Below are 18,298 nucleotides of genomic sequence, written 5' to 3' on the forward strand. Positions count from 1 at the left end.
CTTTGGAACATATACACTGGAGAACGCAAAGAGTTTGGTTTCGCATATCCTATTGCACTTCATACTAATTTTGGTTGGGTCATTACAGGCAGCTACCATCTCGGTATTGATGAACACACCCAAGCACTACCTCATCACGCTCACGAGGATCTGGATACCTTAGTCCGATCGTTCATGGACATGGACCAAGTTCAACCAAGTAGCGCTACCATTGACGCTACTGATCCCGCTACTGATCGCTCAAACGCATTCCCGCAGAGACGATGGAGTGTACGTCGTCCAATATCCATTCAAGGATTCCGCTCCGCTGATGGGGTCCACATTGCCGCAAGCTGTTGATTCCTCCTACTACCTTAGCCGAGGATCTCGCCAGTCACAATTATTTAGCACACCACGCAGTATTTAAACCAGACAGCACCACTACGAGATGCCGAGTTGTGTTCGATGGCTCTAGGGAGGACTGCAAGGGACATTCACTCAATTCACGGCTACACATTGGACCACCTATTCAAAGGGATTTACTTGGAGTCTGTTTACGGTTCCGACAGCATCGTTATGTGTTCTGTACGGACATTGAGAAAATGTTTAGAGGCATCCTAGTTTCAGAAGAACACACGCAGTACCAACGTATCGTCTGGCGAAAGGAGGAGACTGCTACACTTGATCATTACGGACTACTGACCGTGACCACTAACCATACAGTATATAGATGTGCCAGTTCATACATCGAAAGGGGCGCAAGCTGAGTGTTCTGTCCCGGCTCCCAGCGCTTCGGCTCTGTGAGGCTGAGACACTCGGGTCGGGAGCCAGGCCATTCGGGTCAGGAGCTGGGCCGTTCGGCATGTATGACTCATGTCGGGAAGCGAAAGCAAGCTGAGAATTGCAAAATGTATGTGTGTAAACAGACACGACAAAATTTTGTATCAATTTTTATTTCCCGAAACCGTTTTGAGTTTGTTTTGAGTTTCGTTTCCAGGTTACGTAAATGTGTGTGTGCCATGTATCCACATACTGTGCTGTGTGTGGGCTCTACAATTGTTGGCCGCTTGAATTGGTTTTTCGTTTTGTTTTGAGGGCTGATGTGATGTAGCGACCTATGGGGCCGGATCAACCCTCAACCGGCTGGGCAACCATCAATGGGGCCCTCCTTTATTTTGTATTTTTCTCAGTGTCCATTATATTTTGTATTCATTATTTGGAGTTTTGTTTTTTCAACAAAATTTTTTTGTTATTTCTAGGAGGGCCCTTGGCAACTGCTAATCCGGCCCTGGACCTATTCGCTCGACTCGACTCGACGCGGGTCGAGGCATTGACGAAGCCGAAAGCAGAGGCAAAGGCAAGCCGAAAGGAGAATGGAAGAAATACCCCGCGCGCCCGTCGCAACATCAGCTTTTCAAAACCAAACGAAAAAATATTTTATGAACGGCTTCGTCAATGCCTCGACCCGACCCGCGTCGAGTCGAGCGACAGAACACACCAAGAAAATATGAAGTCTTACGACGGGAATAGGTCCAGGGCCGGATTAGCAGTTTCCTAGGGCCCTCCTAGAAATAACAAAAAAATTTTGTTGAAAAAACAAAACTCCAAAAAATGAATACAAAATATAATGGACACTGAGAAAAATACAAAATAAAGGAGGGCCCCAGATTGATGGTTGCCCAGGGCCCGGTTGAGGGTTGATCCGGCCCTGAATAGGTCGCTACATCACATCAGCCCTCAAAACAAAACGAAAAACCAATTCAAGCGGCCAACAATTGTAGAGCCCACACACAAGCACAGTATGTGTGAATACATGGCACACACACATTTACGTAACCTGGAAACGAAACTCAAAACCAACTCAAAACGGTTTCGGAAAATAAGAATTGATACAAAATTTTGTCGTGTCTGTTTACACACATACATTTGCAATTCTCAGCTTGCTTTCGCTTCCCGACATGAGTCATACATGCCGAACGGCCCAGCTCTTGACCCGAATGGCCTGGCTCCCGACCCGAGTGTCTCAGCCTCACAGAGCCGAAGCGCTGGGAGCCGGGACAGAACACTCAGCTTGCGCCCCTTTCGATGTATGAACTGGCACATCTATATACTGTATGGTTAGTGCCGTGACTTATGGTTTAGCTTCTTTACCGTTTTTGGCTGTTAGAGTTCTCAAACAAATCGCTCAAGATTATGCCGATTTGTATCCGAGTGCTGCTGCGGTGCTGGTAAGGGACGCGTACGTGGAGGATATTCCTACATTCTGCGATAATATCAACGAACTCATTGCACTCAAGGATGAATTGATTTTGTTATTGAGCCGAGCTCAATCTAAACTTCGAAAATGGAGTTCAAACTGTTGGCCACTACTACAATCGCCGCCAAAGGACATTTTTGAGTATCCCCTTGAAGCTCTAGAAGAAGAGAGCCCAGCTCAATATGTGAAGGTTCTTGGAATACACTGGGACCCGGCTGCTGACAACCTTTCCTTCAAGCTGACCATTCCCGACGCCACAGCTGCTCTGACAAAACGGATTTTGCTTGCCCCCTGGGTTTGCTTGCCCCCACCACTGTATTTCTAAAGGTTATCTTTCAAGATAGTTGGCTGAGCTCGGTCGAATGGAACGAGCCACAACCGCAGTTATGCTTACGTTGGCAACAGTTTGTAGCAGAAGTTATCTCGCTACATATCCTCACCACTTCAAGCAACGGAGCTGCATGGATTTGCCGATGCGTCGTCTCATGCATACGCCGCTGTTATTTACAGTCGCGTGAAACTCAATAAGGACTATGTTGTCAGAATGATCGCCGCAAAAACCCGTGTTGCGCCCATCAAACCTGTATCCATTCCGCGGCTCGAATTAAATGCAGCCCATCTTCTTTCAAAATTGATGTCTCTGGTTAAGCAAGCACTAACTATTCCTATTTCCAGTACCTCATGTTGGTCTGACTCAGAAGTTGTGCTGCATTGGCTCTCATCACCCCCTCGGACTTGGAACACTTATGTTTGCAATCGGACTGCTAAGATTCTAGATGCTTGTCCACGTAGTTGCTGGCAACACATTCGCACTGGGGACAATCCCGCGGACTGTGCATCACGCGGACTTTTACCGAGGGATCTTGTAGACCATCAACTGTGGTGGAATGGACCACCGTGGCTTTCACAATCACGGCTCACTTGGCCACCTGCTAAGGCAAAGTTTGCACTGTCGACTGAGGAGGCTGCGCACATGGAAGTTAAGGTCAAGCCTCAAGTTAATCAACACATTTCCAATGAAGGAAATGATCTTCAATGTAGGATTAACAAGGCTTCCTCCTGGTCAAATCTCTTGCGGACAATAAGCTACTGCTTTCGCTTTGTACACCGTCTTCGCTGCAAGGAAGGCCTGTCATAGTTTTTATCATCATGGGAGCGTCAATATGCACGCTCTAGGATAATCAAACACGTTCAGATGGAGTTCTTCCAAGTGGAGTACAAGCAGCTAAGCACTGGATGACCACTTTCTCAAAAATCCAAACCGATTCGCTACACTCCATTTATTGACGACCAAGGAACAATGCGCGTAGGAGGACACATTGACAATTCAATGGCAACTTACGATGCAAAACATCCCATACTTCTTCCAAAGGAATCATCAGTCGCTTTTTTATTAGCTAGAAATCAGCACGTCACATCGCTACACGCTGGAGTTGAATTTATGTTTCACACGTTGAGACAGAAGTATTGGATTCTCGGTGCCCGCAACATTATCCGGAAAATCGTATTCAACTGCAAGATTTGTTTCCTCCAGCGCAAAAGTACGAGCACACAACTCATGGCTGATCTTTCCGCTTTTCGGGTTCAGCCCACCCGCTGTTTTCTCTATTCTGGATTGGATTACGCTGAACCAGTTACTATCATGACATCGGTAGGTCGGACACCGAAGTTTGGCAAAGCTTGGTTTGCTATCTTTGTTTGTCTGTCCACCAAAGCAATTCATATCGAACTCGTCAGTGATTTGACGACTCCCGCATTTATCGCAGCTTTCAAACGATTCTGGTCTCGACGTGGCCCTATATCCGATTTATACTCAGACAATGGCACAACATTCCACGGAGCCAGACGGGAACTAACGGAAATGCAACGGATGGCTGTATCTCAAAGTCAAGACGAGGACATTGCAAGTTTTCTGACGAGTCAGGAAATCAACTGGCACTTTATTCCGCAGTCTGCCCCGCATTTTGGAGGTATTTGGGAGACTGGCGTACGATCAATAAAGCTTCACCTTCGCCGAGTAATTGGTAGCAGTGCATTCACTTTCGAAGAATATTCAACCGTTTTAACCCAGATTGAAGGTCTACTTAACTCTCGCCCACTGTGCGCTCCCAGCGATTACAGCTTGGATCCCCTTACCTCCGCTCATTTTCTTACAGGTCAACCTCATATGTCGGTGCCAGAGCCGTCGTTCTTGGACGTGAACATTAACAGACTGCAGCGTTGGAGACAACTGCAAGCCAAGGTTCAAGGGTTCTAGAAACGTTGGAATCTTGAATACCTTTCTTCCTTGCAGTCGCGCCCCAAATGGCAGCAGGAGACCAACAACATAACAGTGGATACGCTTGTGGTACTGAAGGAGCCGAATCAACCTCCTAGCAAGTGGCTGCTTGGCCGCATCACCGAAGTTCATCCTGGTCAAGACGAGAGAGTTCGAGTGGTCACCGTAAAAATTGCCCGAGGAGTGTACAAGAGACCTACCACCAAAATTGCTGTGCGTCCCTTTAACTGAACAGTCGTTCAGGGGGGCCGGTACGTTGAGAAATTAATCGCTTAGTTTTAGGTCAATATTCATTCATATAGTAGTAGTTGGTCCTCAACGACCTTCTTCTTCAGCTGGGGAGGAGCGGGTATAAGGTCACGGCCTATGCTGATGATCTGGTAGTACTGGTAGCGGGTAAATTTCTGCCCACAATCAGTGACCTTCTGGAATCTGCATTGGGCACCACCACCAGTGGGCACCACCACCAGCTGGGCACCACCACCAGCTGGGCACGCCAGAACGGTTTGGGGGTCAATCCTCAAAAAACAGAACTGGTGCTGTTCTCACGACGATATAAAAAACGCAGATTCAAACTACCAGCAATTGGTTGAACGACACTCGAGCTATCAAGCGAAGCCAAGTATCTTGGTTTCATCCTTGACTCCAAACTCTCCTGGAAGAGAAACACGGAGGAAAGGAAGAAAAAGGCAATGGCAGCTTTCTACACCTGTAGGAGGACCTTTGGAGGAACATGGGGCTTACAGCCGCGCATCATCCACTGGATGTATACATACGGTTAACACCAAATCCCACCTGGAGAACCTCCGTAGAGTCCAACGGACGGCATGTCTTGGGGCCACCGGATCTCTCAAATCCACCCCACAGGCAGCTCTGGACACCATGCTAGGCCTGGAACCGATAGACCTCCATCTTAAGTGCAAGGCTGAGATAAGTGCAGCTAGGCTACTAGCCGCGTAGTTCTCTCCATTTTCACCGACGGGTCAAAGACCGCAGAAGGGACAGGAGGGACAACCAACATATCCTTAAGACTACCAGACTGGTGCAGTGTATTCCAGTCGGAGATATATGCAGTATGGCAAGCGGCTAAGTTGGTATACACCTTGGAGATACCTCCGAGGAACATAGCAATCTGCGTCGACAGTTAGGCTGCCATCCAAGCCTTGGTATTCTGCAAGACCACAAGCAGACTCGAACGTGATACGGTTAACGCGCTAAACCAGATTCGCGAAACCTCCCTAGGCACCGGACAATATCCCGTGACGAGTGTGGGCATCACAATGGGCAGACTTGCCTCCGAGTGACATCGACTTCGGTCGAGCAGCCCTATAAACCTAACCTAACCTAACAAATTTCTATTAAGTTTGAAAATACTCTTAACTTAAAGCGAGAAGGAACGTGCGAGTCGCTTCTAAAGACGCGACTCTACTTATACCCGTACTCAGTCAGTATTTGTTGAGCATATGATTTTTTAGAATTTTAGAATTAAAAAAATAAAATTTTTTTGCTACATCTGCTATCTACATCTACATATATTATGTATATTCTACATCTAACATGTAGATTCTACATGTACCATTTAGATTCTAGATCTCCTCCGCTAGGGGTTGCTCGCGTAGGGTTGCTCTCGTGCAAGCGAGAAGGAAAATGAGTTGCTTGGTTGACGTCAGGAGGAGGCAAGGGAAGCAACTGAAAATTAGTTTCTTCATTCTGGCTATAATTATGATCCGATCTGATTCAGATTCGGCAGTCTGGTAGATATGGTCATTCTCTACCATAATGTGGGGGCGGAAGGGGGCGCGGCGAAATTTTGAAATACACTTGTAGCAGTGTGATATCACATGAGTCTGGAAACCAAATTTGGTTGCCCTAGCTCTTATAGTCTCTGAGATCCAGGCGTCAAACAAGACGGACAGACGGACAGACGGTCAGACGGACAGACAGACATGGCTCTATCGACTCGGCTATTGATGCTGATCAAGAATATATATACTTTATGGGGTCGGAAACGTTTCCTTCTCTGCGTTACACACATCCACTTTTACCACAAATATAATATACCCCTTAACTCTTTTTTGAGTACGGGTATAATTAGTGATCATACTAAATAATTACATGTGCATTTTTCACTTTTTCTATTTTCATATAAATACCGGTAATTTTATGTAGCAATAACATTAGTACTCAATATTGTTCTACCCAACACTTTTCTCAAGGACCCAACCCCACTTTTTCTGATAGATTTGGCGCTTTGAAATTCTTGTATGCAAATTTTTTTCTACGGCAGAACACTTAAGTGTCTTACATATAGTTGTAATGAACTTTGCTATTTTGAAAAGCTGTATAAGTGCGCTAATTAGACGTCGTTTAAAGTATTTATCATTAAAAATATATGCATAAACGACTAAGCTAAAATTGGTTGACCAAACCTCCAAAAATCACATTTTACAGTTTTGAACACACTAGTCAACACTAGAATTAGGCTGTGGCCCAAAATAACTTTTTCTGATAGATTTCGGGGTTTAAAAATGTTTAACGAATTATGGTTTTTATACCCGCACTCAAAAAAGAGTTCAGGGGTATAATAGATTTGTGGTAAAAGTGTTTGTGTGTAACGCAGAGAAGGAAACGTTTCCGACCCCATAAAGTATATACATTCTTGATCAGCATCAATAGCCGAGTCGATATAGCCATGTCTGTCTGTCCGTCTGTCTGTCTGTCTGTCTGTCCGTCTGTCTGTCCGTCTTGTTGAGCGCCTAGAACACAGAGACTATAAGAGCTAGGGCAACCAAATTTGGTTTCCAGACTCATGTGATATCACACTTCTACAAGTGTAGCTCAAAATTTCGCCCTGCCCCCTTCCGCCAACACAAACAACGAAAATCTGTGGCAGGCACATTTTTAATGATACGATAAAACTAAAAACGCAGTATCGTAGAGAATACCCATATCTACTAGATTGCTGAATCTGAATTAGATCGGATCATAATTATAGCCAGAATGAAGAAATTAATTTTCAGTTGCTTCCTCTGCCGACTCTTGTCAGCGATCACGCTACTCATTTTCCTTCTCGCTCGCACACTCTGCCGCGTTCAGTGTACGAGCAACCCCTAGCGGAGGAGATGTAGAATCTAAATGGTACATGTATAATCTACATGTTAGATGTAGAATATACATTGTAGATGTAGATAGCAGATGTAGCAAAAAAAATGTAAAATGTAAATTCTAAAATTCTAAAAAAATCATATGCTCAAAAATGTATATACTGACTGAGTACGGGTATAAGTAGAGTCGCGTCCAGAAGCGATTCGCACGTTCCTTCTCGTTTTTTATGGTGTAGTTTTTTTTTAAAGAATTTTTTCAAATCTGGAATTTTTTTAATGTTTTTTTCAGAGGTAGTCCTTCTATTTGTCACATAACTTAAGTATCTTATATCGGGTTGCATAGACCTTTGCAGTTCTGAAAAGCTAACAAATACAGCTATAAATCCTACCCAGACCTTTTGTATCTGCAGCTTAACGCCTGAAAGATATTAAGCTTTCAAATTCAAATTTCATTATTTTTTGTGGTATTTTTTTCGAAATTTTGATTTCAAAAACTCGGGAAAAGTCGAAAAAAAAAATAATTCTTGGCCAACATTTTTGGTTTTAGATAGACGCATTAATTAGGCGTTGTCTAAGGTATTGCTCATCAAAATCTATGGATAAACGGTCAACTTGCAGCCGTTTGACCAAAACGACTCAAAACTAATTTAACCTGAAATTAGTGCTTTTATTTTTCACATAACTTAAGTATCTTATATCTGGTTGCATAGAACTTTGCAGTTCTGAAAAGCTGACAAATGCAACTATAAATCATACCCAGACACTTTGTATCTGCAGCTTAATGCCTGGAAGATATTAAGCTTTCAAATTCAAATTTCATCATTGAAATTAGACTCAACATGGCAGATCTTATGCGTTTGAGTAATGTGAATGTTGTTATTCAGAAAGAAAAACTCGGGTCCCCAACTGCCTGCTCTGATGACTGTAACATGGCTGCACGTGACAGTTTGGGTGTGATGGCTGGTGGTGGCATTGATTTGACTGATTTGGCGCAGGAATCGGATCGGGATAAGTTTGAGGGAACACATTTGATAAACGGTAAGTTTAAAAAGTAGTTAGTTACAATAGTATAATTAAAACTGGTACGTTTCATATGACCATATATTTAAAAATTTAGTTAAAGATCTGCCATGTTGAGTCTAATTTCAATGATGAAATTTGAATTTGAAAGCTTAATATCTTTTTAGGCGTTAAGCTGCAGATACAAAAAGTCTGGGTCCGATTAATACTGCATTTGCCAGCTTTTCAGAACTGCGAAGTTCTGTGCAACCAGATAAAGGATATTTAAGTTATGTGAAAAATAGAAGCACAACCTCTGAAAAAAACCATGAAAAAAAGAGAAGGAACGTGTGAGTCGCTTCTGGGGACGCGACTCTACTTATACCCGTACTCAGTCAGCATATACATTTTTTAGCGAATAATTATTTAGAATAAAAACAATAAAAAATTTTTCAATTTACATTTTTTTGCTACATCTGTTATCTACATCTACATATACTATGTATATATACATCTAACATGTTTATTCTACATGTACCATTTAGATTCTACATCTCCTCCGCTAGGGGTTGCTCGCGCACTGAACGCGGCAGAGTGTGCGAGCGAGAACGAAAATGAGTTGCGTTGTCGTTGGCAGGAGGGGGCAGGAGAAGCAACTGAAAATTAATTTCTTCATTCTGGCTATAATTATGATCCGATCTGATTCAGATTTGGCAATCTGGTAGATATGAGCATTATCTACGATACTGCGTTTAGTTTTATCGTATCTTTAAAATTGTGCCTGCCACAGATTTTCGTCCTTTGTGGGGGCGGAAGGGGGCGGGGCGAAATTTTGAAATACAGTTGTAGCAGTATGATATCACATGAGTCTGGAAACCAAATTTGGTTACCCTAACTCTTATAGTCTCTGAGATCCAGGCGCTCAACAAGACGGACGGACGGACAGACAGACATGGCTATATCGACTCGTCTATTGATGCTGATCAAGAATATATATACTTTATGGGGTCGGAAACGTTTCCTTCTCTGCGTTACACACATCCACTTTTACCACAAATCTAATACCCCTTAACTAATTTTTGAGTACGGGTATAAAAAGAAGCACCACCTCTGAAAAAAGCTTTTAAAATATTTGATTTTTGTGAGGTATTTTTTTTTACAAACAAATATATATATATATTTGTGTAAGGTGCGTTTTGATTATTTTAAATTAGATAAAAATATTAACCTTAGCTAAACCTTCTGATATTTTACATTTTTTTGCTACATCTGATATCTACATCTACAATGTATATTTTACATCTGACATGTCGATTATAGATGTACCATTTAGATTCTACATCTGATCCGCTAGGGGTTGCTCGCGCACTGAACGCGGCAGAGTGTGCGAGGGAGAAAGAGAATGAAAAATGTTTCTGGCTGGGGAGGCGGTGGAAGCAACTGAAAATTGAATTTCTTCATTATGGCTATAATTATGATCCGATCTGATTTAGATTCGGCAGTCTGGTAGACATGGTCATTCTCTACGATATTTCCATTTTCTCGTATCTTTAAAAATGTGCCTGCCACAGATTTTCGTCATTTGTGGCGGCGGAAGGGGGCATGGCGAAATTTTGAACTACACTTGTAGCAGTGTGATATCACATGAGCCTGGAAACCAAATTTAGTTGCCCTAGCTCTTATAGTCTCTGAGATCTAGGCGGACAGACAGACAGACAGACGGACAGGCAGACATGGCTATATCGACTTGGCTATTGATGCTGATCAAGAATATATATACTTTATGGGGTCGGAAACGTTTCCTTCTCTGCGTTACACACATCCACTTTTACCACAAATCTAATATACCCCTTAACTCTTTTTTGAGTACGGGTATAAAAAATCGTCTTGACACTGACAAACATGAATTGTATTTAAAAAGACCGGGTAACAGATATTGATAGATCAATCCACGCACCGGTACTTGCTCGGCGTTTGTGTGTTTCTCCTTATTAGTTTCCGAGATCTATGCGATTAGACTACTCTCGGTTAATGCTCTTGGAATACCAGGGCGTAATTAACAAGCGGCACGGCTCAGAAATGTACAACAAATATGCATATTATACTAGGGTATCAAGACTAGAATCAAAGACTACAATAGTAAGGTGCTGCATGAGGAACAAGTGCCCATTCAATTTCGTTTAACGCTTCATGGCACGGGCGCGCGGGGCTTTTACTTAAATTTTCTTTTAGGCTCATAAATGCCCCATAAATGGCTACGTCAATGCCACGGTCAGCGCTGCACAGTGGGGACTCAGCAGAAAAGAGTTTGGACGAGTCAACAAATTTTATTAGCGCTTTGGAAAAAATGAAAATTTCCAGAGCTTTCACACATTTTATTTTGGAAATAAATTTAGTTAAGGAGATACAAGAACTCAAAATTGAAAATTGTTTCAGTGTTAAAAAATTTATTGAACTCTTATTCACTTATTAATTTAGCAAGCTGAAATAGCTTTTTGTTCGCTCATGCAACATCTTGGTATTGTTTTGTCTTTGATATAAGCCAATGTCCAATGTATTATGTGTATTCACAACGGGGACTCAGCCGAAAAGAGGTGGCGCTCCCTTTGTATATAGAGCGTAGCGCAAAAACCCTCCATAGAACAGTTTCTTGGTGCTTATGCAGTATCTTGATATTGGCCTTTGAATAGCCTTTGCTAGAATGCTTCAAATAGGAAGTATGTACATCATGTAAGAGCTCTAAATTTCTGAATTTGGTCACTAGATTACTCACTTCCATCATCCACTCAGCAACAATTTTACGCATTGCTGGAGTTATATCTCTTTGCACAGTCATAAAATATGTCTCGACTACATGTTGGTATTTTTCCTCAGCTTTCAACGCATTCTCCAGACATCGATCAGATTTAAAAGTAGGATCTCCAATAGCCTTATTGACATAATCTGTACCGAGTGAGTTGGATTTAGTCTGCCACTCTTGAAGTCGAAGAACCGCGGGCTCCTTGCTACAGCTTCGAGTGAGCCTTTCAACAGACGCTTTCATACCATGTTCTTGAAGTTGGAGTGATTGATTTTGTGTCCTTAATGATTCTGCTGATGCATATATATAAACAATTTCACTCCTTTTGCATACGACGGAATTAGTAGAGATCTTGGAAAGACTAGAAGCTGCGAGTGTGTTTGCATCGTTACTATCACTAGCAGAAGTTATAGAGGAGCATATCGAAGCGAAATCAGTCCTGATTTTGGGCACAGCAAGCGTTTGTTGTTTGTTGATGCGATACAATGACAAATCTGAATCACATACAAGACTTTCCGAGCACAATAGATCCATTTTTTTTGCATTTAGAACTATCACTTATTCTGTAGTTAGCTTTTTTTCCTTTAACTACTCACATACGTGTATGTTTAATATGAACTTCGTTTATATTTATTCATAAAGAATAAGGTCTGATCTAAAAAATCTTATATTTGATTAAGTTGGTACATTCACAGTTTTCCACAATGACGTGTTCATATACATACAAATATGTTAATTAAGAATTCATTTTATTAAGTTTATTCAATTTTTGTATATAACAGTGTTAACAGCAACAAGTACAGACAAAATCAGAAATCAAACAGTTTTCTGTTTGAAGATAAAGTAGATCACGAGTAGGGTAAAATGTACACACATTAATCTAAAATATATAAGCATATTTTTTATTAGTTGGATTTTAGAATTTCAAATTAATTTTTAAAGCCACAATTGGACCAAATTTAAGGTGTGCCTTTCACCTTTCACACGTTTCAACTGTTCTGTCATGCACATCGACACTATCGATTGAACAATCGAGATACACCCACAGCAAATAGTAACGGGATTCCTGAAATGGATAAGGCAGATGAAAATTCAACAAAACTCTTGAAATGGTATAGAACCTGTTTGATTATGGTCGTATTCCACAACATTTAAAAACCAATCTTCGTCTGCAATTTGGCGAGTTTTGGCGTTAATAGAGCTAACATCCAAAAGAGATGTAATATGCATTAAAGCTTATACAAGATGATATAACATGATAAATCAACGTATGTACATTTAAGATAATTTCCCGTTGCCCCTTATTGAGGACTGTCTGGAGTTTTTAGAAAACAAGTGCTCTTTTTCCATTATAGACTTTAAAAGTTGGCTTAGAAGAAAAATCAGTTACGTATACATCGTTTGTGACACCGCAACGACAGTATGTGTTCTTAAAAATGACCTTCGGGCTAAATAATGGATTCGCTATTTTTCAGAGATTTATGTCAGAGTTGCTTATAGCCTATTCCCACAGGCTACCATCCATTTCGGGTATGGTCGGTAAGGTTTTGCCGTTCCGAATATTTCCAAGTTATTCCACCATCCATCTGAGATGTTCCAAATTCGCACGTTTCTAAGCGATAATTATTCGATAATTTTCAAAAGCAGCCATAAATATTTGACATTCACAACGAATGGTCTTTGTTTCCCAGCCGAGAAATATTCAGTATTTATAGTCAGTATTACAGCCTTAAAGAAAATCTTGTTATATACTCTCTGCACACTGAGTCCATCCTGGGGGAACGGTGGGAATTTTTGAAAGATGTGAAACACCGATTCACATTGACACCATCCACCATCCACCATCCACCATCCATGAGAAACAGCTGTTGCTCACAATTGCGTGCGGTGAAAATTTGTTTACTTTAATTAAAATGAATATAAATAACATTTCAATGGTCGTGAATGTGATTCAGCAGCAAAACGTATTCTTGCACAAGCTAATCATGTTGTTGGACATGGACGATGATGATGAGGATAACTTTGACGAGGAGGAGATAATAGAATGGATATCTGTTTTGAAAACACTGAAGCCCGGAAGGTTGTGGTCATTTGTGAGTGCTTCTAATAAATGCAACCAATGTTAAAAGTAAAAATATATATGTTATGTTTTTCAGAAGCGGTTCGGTACATTTTGGGAGAAGGATGTACCCGAAAACAACGAGGCGTTTTTTAAGGAAAGTTTTAGGATGGAGAGATCCTGATTTTCTCTGTTGGTTACTCGCTTGGAAGTGCTACGGAAGAAGGACACAAACTGCCGAGCTGCAATTCCTCTGGAGAAGCGTATCGCCATAACTTTATATACTTTGGGATCTTCTTCTGAGTACCGAACAGTCTGTAGGCTTTTCGGAGTGTCAGCCAACAGCGTCTGCAATATCCTGCATGAGTTTTGGAGAGCATTCATCAACGAATTCTCAGAGGAATACATGTGCAAAAACTATCTCACTTCAGAGAAAATTGACGAGTGTGTCCAAGGATTTGAAGAAATTGGGTTTCCTCAGTGCCTAGGTGCAATTGGTAATAATGCAATAAAATCATCCATAATATATGTATATACATATATGTAAATTAATTTCATCACTTAATTTTTATGTTAGATGGATGTCACATCGAAATAAAACCACCTGCAGCTGAGGCAGTCGACCACCACAATTACAAAGGCTGGTATTCAACAGTATTATTTGCAATGGTAGACTACAGGTAAGATATTCGCACCTAAACAAATATTTTCAAGTTATTTACTTAATTATTAAAATATTTAATTTCAATCTACTTCAGATATAGATTTACGTATGTAAACATCGGATCCGCAGGAAGATGCAACGACTCGATGATTTACCAAAAGTCAAGCCTTGGAAAGCGTATCGAAGAGTCAGCATTGCTTGAGGAAAAATCGAAGGAAATTAACGAAGTAAAGGTGCCAGTAACGCTGATTGGGGACTCGGCATTCAGATTCTCAAAGAAGCTTATGAAGCCATACCCTTTTTCTACAGCAGCGTCTTTAGAACAGCGCACTTTTAATTACAACCTTTCCAAAGCTAGGCGAGTTTTGGAAAATGCTTTCGGGCACTTAAAAGCCAGGTTCCGCATTATTGGAAAAGGCCTGGATAGTCATTATAAAAACAATAGTGCCATTATATTGTGCTGTTGCATTTTACACAACATGTTAAACATGCACAACAGCTCAATTAATGAAAGTTGGGAACTACCTTTAAGTGAGCAGAGAGAACAGCCCGATCGAAGCAATATTTCTGCTGATTACTATAATCATTCAGCAGAACAGATACGATCTGCAATTGCAACATATTGTGTAAATAGAATAAATTTAAATAATTAGTTTTAGTCATTTATTAAAATTACTTAAATTTAAACCTAATACTACTTAACCTACTACTACTGTTTATTTTCTCATAAAAATTGCATAAAATCCGTTTGAAATGTCGTCTGGGCTCGGATCAGCTCCTCGAGGAGATACTCCTGCCTCTTGTGGTGATCCTCCTGCTTTTTATTGTGTTCTTTCTGAGCAGCTAGGCGCTCTCTGGACACCTCTACGAGCGGAGCCACTACGCTATCCAGCTTGGTGCGCTTCTGTGGGGGCCCATTGCTCACAGAGAGTGCGCTGGAGCTGCAGGATCCGTCTAGGTCCACCTCGATCACGTCCGAAAAAAACTGATTAATATCTGCAATGAACATAACATAATGAACGTAATAAATACATCATTTTATTTAACTTACTCTCGTTATCCAGGGTGCTTTGCTCCAAGTTGTTTACTCGGAAGGCTCCTAAAAAGGCTTGCAGCTTCTCGAAATGCTGCCATCCAGAGGGAGCCCCTCCGCTTGGCCCCACTTTATTTTTTTCCATCCTGCAAAGTATGAAAATAAAATGGAATCAACAATTTATTGTTTACCAAATACAACAATATTTACCTGTGTTTTTTGGTCAAGTTTTCAACCTTCGTTCGCACTTCCGTCCATCCAACATCGAGACCACACCCCTCTTTCATGGTCTGGGCCATTTCCATATAAACGTGGGAGTTCTTACGGACTCCCCGCAAATCGTCTATTTTTTCCTGCCACAGGTCAATGAGCAGGTTCTCCATTTCTGTGGTCCACTTGACCCTTCCACTGGCTGTTTTCTTATGAGCTGCAATATTGTGATATATGGGTATTCAAAAATGATATCTCTGAAACTTACCACTGCCATTTGATGCTCCTTCCATTTTTCTTTGATATCTTTGGATTTTTTCCGTTTTTTGTTAGATCTGGTGCTTTTTTTGTTGTTTTTATTTATATTTTCCTGTCTGTCATTGTTTACATTTTCGTAGTGAATTCCGATTTTTTGATGTGAATGTCAAATATTTATGGTTGCATTTGACAATTATCGAAAAAATACCGAACAGAAACGTGCGATTTAGGAACATCCCTGGGAAATTTTCGGAACGGCAAAACCTTACGGACCATCCCAGAAATGGATGGTGGATGGTCCCCAGTGTGAAAAGGCTAATATGTTCATTATTTGCACTACCTAATGTACCTAATTGAAATCGACATGTATCTACACGCCGCTCACTGTAATAGACGTTTCAACTGTTCTTTCGTCTTTTCGGGTCGCACGTTTCTTTCTATCGCCTTTAACACTCGCTTTTTCGATCTATCACTCTCTCGCTCTCTATTCGTAGCATCGCGTAGGACACGGGCAATTCAATCCGTCTGCCCTACCATGCCTTCGCAATGGTCATGATCTGGTCTAGCACTTGCATGCCTTTGCAATCTTTCGAACTTTTCTCTCGTGGCATATATAAACACAAATCGCGGTCTATATATGCATCTAGCTTTCTTCTTTGTTTCACCTTCGCTATCGTTCTCTCCATCTATCTTTCTTTGGCTTGCATTAGGACACGGGCCATTCGGTTCGCCTGCCCTTAGAGAGTCTTGACGTAGCACTCGCACCTTACGCATCATCGCCTAATCAATTCGGCATATTTACTAAATGAACATATATGTATGTATATTTATCTATTCGTTACGTTTCATTATAAATCAAGGTGATACATTTGGTATCCTCCACTAAACAATTAGTGTTTAGGTAATTCAGTTGCGTGATCTCGTTTGTTATATCCCAGTGGTGAAGTAGAAAATAAAAAAAATTAATTGTATAAACTAAACTCTTAATTAAGCTCCAAAATCTCAACCGGCCTGTTCTCTTAAACTTAAGTTAAAGCGCTTTACGTAAGATATATGTAAGATAATTTCCCGTTGCCCCTTATTGAGGACTGTCTGGAGTTTTTAGAAAACAAGTGCTCTTTTTCCATTATAGACTTTAAAAGTTGGCTTAGAAGAAAAATCAGTTCCGTATACATCGTTTGTGACACCGCAACGACAGTATGTGTTCTTAAAAATGACCTTCGGGCTAAATAATGGATTCGCTATTTTTCAGAGATTTATGTCAGAGTTGCTTATAGCCTATTCCCACAGGCTACCATCCATTTCGGGGATGGTCGGTAAGGTTTTGCCGTTCCGAATATTTCCAAGTTATTCCACCATCCATCTGAGATGTTCCAAATTCGCACGTTTCTAAGCGATAATTATTCGATAATTTTCAAAAGCAGCCATAAATATTTGACATTCACAACGAATGGTCTTTGTTTCCCAGCCGAGAAATATTCAGTATTTATAGTCAGTATTCAATTCAGTTGCGTGATCTCGTTTGTTATATCCCAGTGGTGAAGTAGAAAATAAAAAAAATTAATTGTATAAACTAAACTCTTAACTAAGCTCCAAAATCTCAACCGGCCTGTTCTCTTAAACTTAAGTTAAAGCGCTTGTACTCTCGTAGAATAAATAAATTTCTTGAATTAGTCTTGTATTGAAAAGCAATCAATCAAATCGACTTTTGTGGATTTCAGAGCGCCTTGAAATGAAAAGTATGACTTTTTGCTGAAAAGTAAAACGCAAAGTGAATGTTAAAACCGGAGCCTGTCTGAAATACAAAAAGATCACGCGTTCTCTTTGTAAATGCAAATCGAAGACCCAGACTTGGCATCGCGTTCTGAACTCGAAGACTTGTGCGTGTTAACTGCATGATTTTTACTTTTTCTCAAAGGTTCAAACAGTCGACTTTTTTGGAGGAGCCCAAGCACCACAATGTCACAGACAAGGCACCAGCCCAAGATGAAAATTCCCAAGTTTGGTGGGAATTATTCAGAATTTTTAAATTTATTGGGAATATTTTCAAGCATAATTGATAGTGACACGTCTTTGAGCAACGTCGAACAATTCAATCATCTATTGAATTATTTAAAAAGGAAGCATTAGGTACTGTCAAGGCGTTCCAGGTGACAGATCAAAATTACTCCAACACTCTCGAAGCTCTAAATCAGGTATATGATGATGAGTGCCTCATTTTCTTTGATGGCGTATCTAGAATTTTGAGTTACAGGCGATACAGATTCCATCGGCAAGCTCTTTACGGTCGCTTATTAAAACGGTGTCTGCCATCTACGAGTCTTGACTACACTACCCGACACGATTTTTCCTCATGGAACAAAACTTTTTCTTAAAGATTTGGGGCTTAGGCCTAGTACTCAGATCCGAAAAAACATTCGTATGAAACCGATAAGAAATTTTTTCCGGCAAAAACTGGTTTCTTGGCTCTGTACGGAAGGCAGTACTCAGATCAACAAAAAAAAATCGGTATATACTAGAAAAGTATCCGAAGTATTTGCTTGTATTGCTGGTATGTTTCGACCCCCCTCGAAAGTTATATCGATTTCATATATATTGCCAGCAAACACGAAGCAAACATTGCAATATGAGAACAAAAAACCAAATGAAATATTTAA

The 18,298-nt window shown here is 40.9% G+C and overlaps 2 protein-coding genes across 4 annotated transcripts in view; both read right to left on the bottom strand.

Moving 5' to 3' along the window:
- LOC111079925 (cyclin-A2-1) overlaps nt 1-12,406 on the bottom strand; it is a 28,955-nt gene extending 16,549 nt beyond the window's left edge. The window contains exon 1 of the mRNA XM_041595389.1: nt 11,391-12,406. Coding sequence (XP_041451323.1) covers nt 11,391-11,951 — 561 coding nt within the window. The 5' untranslated portion in view covers nt 11,952-12,406. The remainder of the gene's footprint in view (nt 1-11,390) is intronic.
- A 2,394-nt stretch (nt 12,407-14,800) lies between these two features.
- Nucleotides 14,801-15,753, bottom strand: LOC111079926 (myb/SANT-like DNA-binding domain-containing protein 1). Of its 3 annotated transcripts, none has more exons than XM_041595376.1 (4): nt 15,652-15,753; nt 15,384-15,600; nt 15,192-15,319; nt 14,801-15,136 (listed from the first exon to the last, which is right to left on the bottom strand). In XM_041595376.1, exons 1-4 carry the CDS (start codon nt 15,674-15,676, stop codon nt 14,865-14,867), a joined length of 642 nt encoding a protein of 213 aa, XP_041451310.1. In that variant the 5' UTR covers nt 15,677-15,753; the 3' UTR covers nt 14,801-14,864. The 3 variants fall into 3 exon arrangements, with proteins under 3 accessions (XP_041451310.1, XP_041451312.1, XP_041451311.1); XM_041595378.1 differs by having other exon boundaries at nt 14,923-15,104; XM_041595377.1 differs by having other exon boundaries at nt 14,923-15,125.
- Nucleotides 15,754-18,298: the final 2,545 nt, after the last annotated feature.

The sequence above is a fragment of the Drosophila obscura genome, unplaced genomic scaffold (genome assembly GCF_018151105.1).
Source record: "Drosophila obscura isolate BZ-5 IFL unplaced genomic scaffold, ASM1815110v1 contig_58, whole genome shotgun sequence".
In the NCBI taxonomy this organism is placed as follows: Eukaryota; Metazoa; Arthropoda; class Insecta; order Diptera; family Drosophilidae; genus Drosophila; species Drosophila obscura.